Source organism: Mesoplodon mirus, assembly GCF_964341445.2.
Source record: "Mesoplodon mirus genome assembly, chromosome: 16".
In the NCBI taxonomy this organism is placed as follows: domain Eukaryota; kingdom Metazoa; phylum Chordata; class Mammalia; order Artiodactyla; family Ziphiidae; genus Mesoplodon; species Mesoplodon mirus.
Window position 1 is genome coordinate 75,663,086 of NC_138992.1, and position 3,196 is coordinate 75,666,281.

Sequence of the window (3,196 nt, forward strand, 5' to 3'; positions counted from 1 at the left end):
GGCATGTCAGGGAAGACTCCCTGAGAAAGTGACACTGAAGTTGAGACTTAGAGGAAAAAGAGGTGTTAAAGACTGGCACTGATCTGAAGTACTTAGGGTGTTTAATAGCAGACTTTTCCTACTCCTCTTAAAGACTCAGAAAGAGAACCACTGTCTTTCGCCCTCATGGGAAATCTATCAAAGGACCTAAAATGTTTATCAAATTAACGAAGTAATGTGATGAGGACAAGATCAAGTCTCTTATCTCTGCATCCACAGCACCTTATATTTTCATCATTTGCATCTGTATTGAGAATTTAGAAGAGGTCCAAGTAAAAGAACAGATTTAAGAGCCAGGAAGGAAACACTACAAAGGGAAGGGGGAGAAAAAAAGATTTAAAAATGTAAAAGGGCAAATGGTTTAGAAAGTTCAAATTAAGTCTCAGCATTGCCCATTTAATACAATAATTTGGGGGTCCTTATTAATCCGCAATTTCAGCAAGAAAAGTACAGTTGGCAAAAATGAGACTGTGGATCGAGGACTTCCTATCCGGAAGCTTGGCTGAGAAGGAACGCCGCATGAGGATTGTTTGTTCTTGTTTTCATTTCTTAAGGGAGAGAGTGCAGAGGGTTTTCAATATCCTTGGTTTGAAGGAAAACGTGACTTACTGACAACTATTATGGACACACGCAGCATTAGGACACGGTAACAGTGTTTCCTCTAGATAGCTAGATATATGTCAGAAAACTAATGTTGATACATTTTCACTTATTACTAGGCAAGGGCATGAGGCATATAAACTCTTACTATTTATACTCTGGAGAAGAGGAAGATGAGGATTGAATTAGGTTTTGTTTTGTTTTTTCCCCCAAATAAAGAAGTCAGGCAAGTAACATTTAAAACATTTTATTTAATAGATTATCACTGGCATATTCCAGTCATGATTTTACATTCTAAGGTGTATTTAATTTGTACTGACGAACGTCATTGATAACTAAGAGGAAGGTCAAGCACCAATATATTCTTTAGAGGCCTAATCCTGTGCTCCGCTTGCCAATTTTCTGGCTGAATCCCTTCTGACCACTTACTTTCTTTATGCTGGTTACGATGCTGTGCCTGATAAAATCAGCTCCTTTCTTCATCTTGCCAGTTCACAGCTTCCCCCAAGGCGTAACAACGGTTTAGCCTCTTAATTTTCAGTTCCCTGCAGTAGTACCTTGTTGGGGTGGTGTAATAACTCCACCTGAAAAAAAAAAAAAAAAAGTAAAAATGACTCGCCAAAGACAAGACCTCTCCAGGATCGTCAGGAGTGTAAACTTAAGAATCAAGGGGTAACACGTGTTAGCCCGTCTCAGCCATAACTTTCAGATACCGGGTCAGCGCGACGGAAACTGAAAAATCCGTAATGCTTACCAGCTATTCGACGTTTTCTTTCAAGTTCCTACCATTACAAACGAAGGAGCGCAGATTTCGCTTGCCCGTAGCGTGTGTTCTGCTTGGGCGCCTTCGAAAAGGGTGCTGACACGCCTCTTTACGCAATCGGAACTCAAAAGCCCTCTAGTGACTCAGCGGTAGCACCTCCAAGCTGTTACTCATACCAGATATTCCTGGACCTAACAGGAAGCCTATAAGTCTTACGTATTACTCTACCTGCAACTCCCGCTCCTCAGACTTGAATACTTGCGCGCTGCGGCTCCGAGCCATGGCCCGTGACTCACCGTCTTCACAGCATCAGGACCCCCGACACTGCTTTCCTTAGGGGGCTCGTGCTAACCCACTAGAGAGCTCAGGCTCGAGCTGAAAATGGGGTGGTCGCGGCGCTTTCGACCCAACGACCCCACCGACCCAGCCTTAACTGCCTTCTTTCCCTTCCCTGATCTGAGCCTGTGCCGCCAGCGCCTGCAGGCTTGCCAGGCCCCTGGCCGGCGGCCTGCAGGCCCGGCGGGGGGACGGAGCCCAGGGGCCGCGACAGGCCGAGGGGGCCGAGCTCTTCCGCCCGGGCTAACCCAGGATTCGGTGGGTCGGCGAGCGCAGGCCCACTCGCTGGAGCGGAGAAGGTCAGGCTCACCTTGGGGCAGTCGCGCCCGGACAGCAGCCAGCACCGCCCCGGGCCGCCCAGCGGAGTCTCCCGGGTCACGCGAGGACGCCAGGGCCCCGAGCCGGGAAGCAGCAGCACCAGCACCGGCACCAGGCGGAGCCCGGTCCGACCCTTCCCGGCGGCCCGCCGACTTCCGGACCTGCGCAGAGCTGCCCTGCGCTCGCCGCGCCGCCCCTCCCCCGCCCGCTTCCCGGCGTGCCCCGCGCAGGAAGGGCCGGAGTCGACAATAACAAACCCGCGGTGGCCGTGTCCGCGGCCCTGCCGAGCCCGGCGCTGCCTCGGCTCCCCGTCGCCCGGCCCCTCGGCTCTGACCGGCCGCGGCCCGCCCTCCCCCGGCCCCCGACCCAGAGCCGAGGGGCCTGCCCGTCCCCGCCGCCCAGAGGCGGCGGCCCCGGCCGCGGCGGTTGTGTCGGTTGGCGGCGCCGATGGACGGTTGGTAGCAGCCGCCGAAGACGAGGCGGCGGCGGAAGATGGTGCCGGGAGCCGCGGGCCCTGCTGCTGCCGCCGGCGGAGGAGGAGGCGCTGCCCGGTGAGTGCGGCCTGCCCCTCGGGCGCGGCCCAGGGAGTGGGTTCCCGGGCGGGGGAGGCGGAGGCGGGCGGCTCCGTGGGGGCCTGTGCAGCCCCGGCCTCCCAGCCTCCCGCCGGCGTCGGGAGCGCCGGGGCCCAGGGACGCACCCTCGCCGCCGCCGGGCTAGGCCCCGAGGTGTCAGGCTCGGAGGCCGGACGGGGCGAGGGTCCCAGACGCGGCTCCGTCCCGCCGCGGAGCGCGAGGCTTCCCGGGGGGCAAGATGCGGATAAAGTTACTCCCGGGAATGACTCAGCCTCCGCCGCCCCGCGGGCGGGCGCGGGACGGGGCGCGGGTGCGGGTTTCACAGCTTCCGCGGCCGGAGCCGGACGGCCCTCGTGGGGGGTCATCGCCGCGGTGCCTCCCACCGCCTGCCGCGTGCGCTGCGTTCGTTGTAGATGGTTTCGTGCCCGCGTCCCCTCCGTCCGAAGTGTAGTCCCGCGGGGCCCTGGGCAGGCGCAGGTGCCCGCTGTTGATAAAGAGGCGCGTTGCTGCGAGACCCGAAGCCGGAGAGGAGCGTCCGCCAGGCAGGGAGCAATGATTTGGGCCGCAG

General features: G+C 57.5%; 1 protein-coding gene across 1 annotated transcript; it reads right to left on the bottom strand.

Moving 5' to 3' along the window:
- Positions 1 to 870: 870 nt before the first annotated feature.
- LOC309792010 (uncharacterized protein) lies at positions 871 to 2,993 on the bottom strand (the record flags this gene model as incomplete). The annotated part of the gene is made up of 2 exons (XM_082601209.1): positions 871 to 1,223; positions 1,394 to 2,993. One exon carries the CDS (start codon positions 2,991 to 2,993, stop codon positions 1,767 to 1,769), a length of 1,227 nt encoding a protein of 408 aa, XP_082457335.1. The 3' UTR covers positions 871 to 1,223; positions 1,394 to 1,766.
- Positions 2,994 to 3,196: the final 203 nt, after the last annotated feature.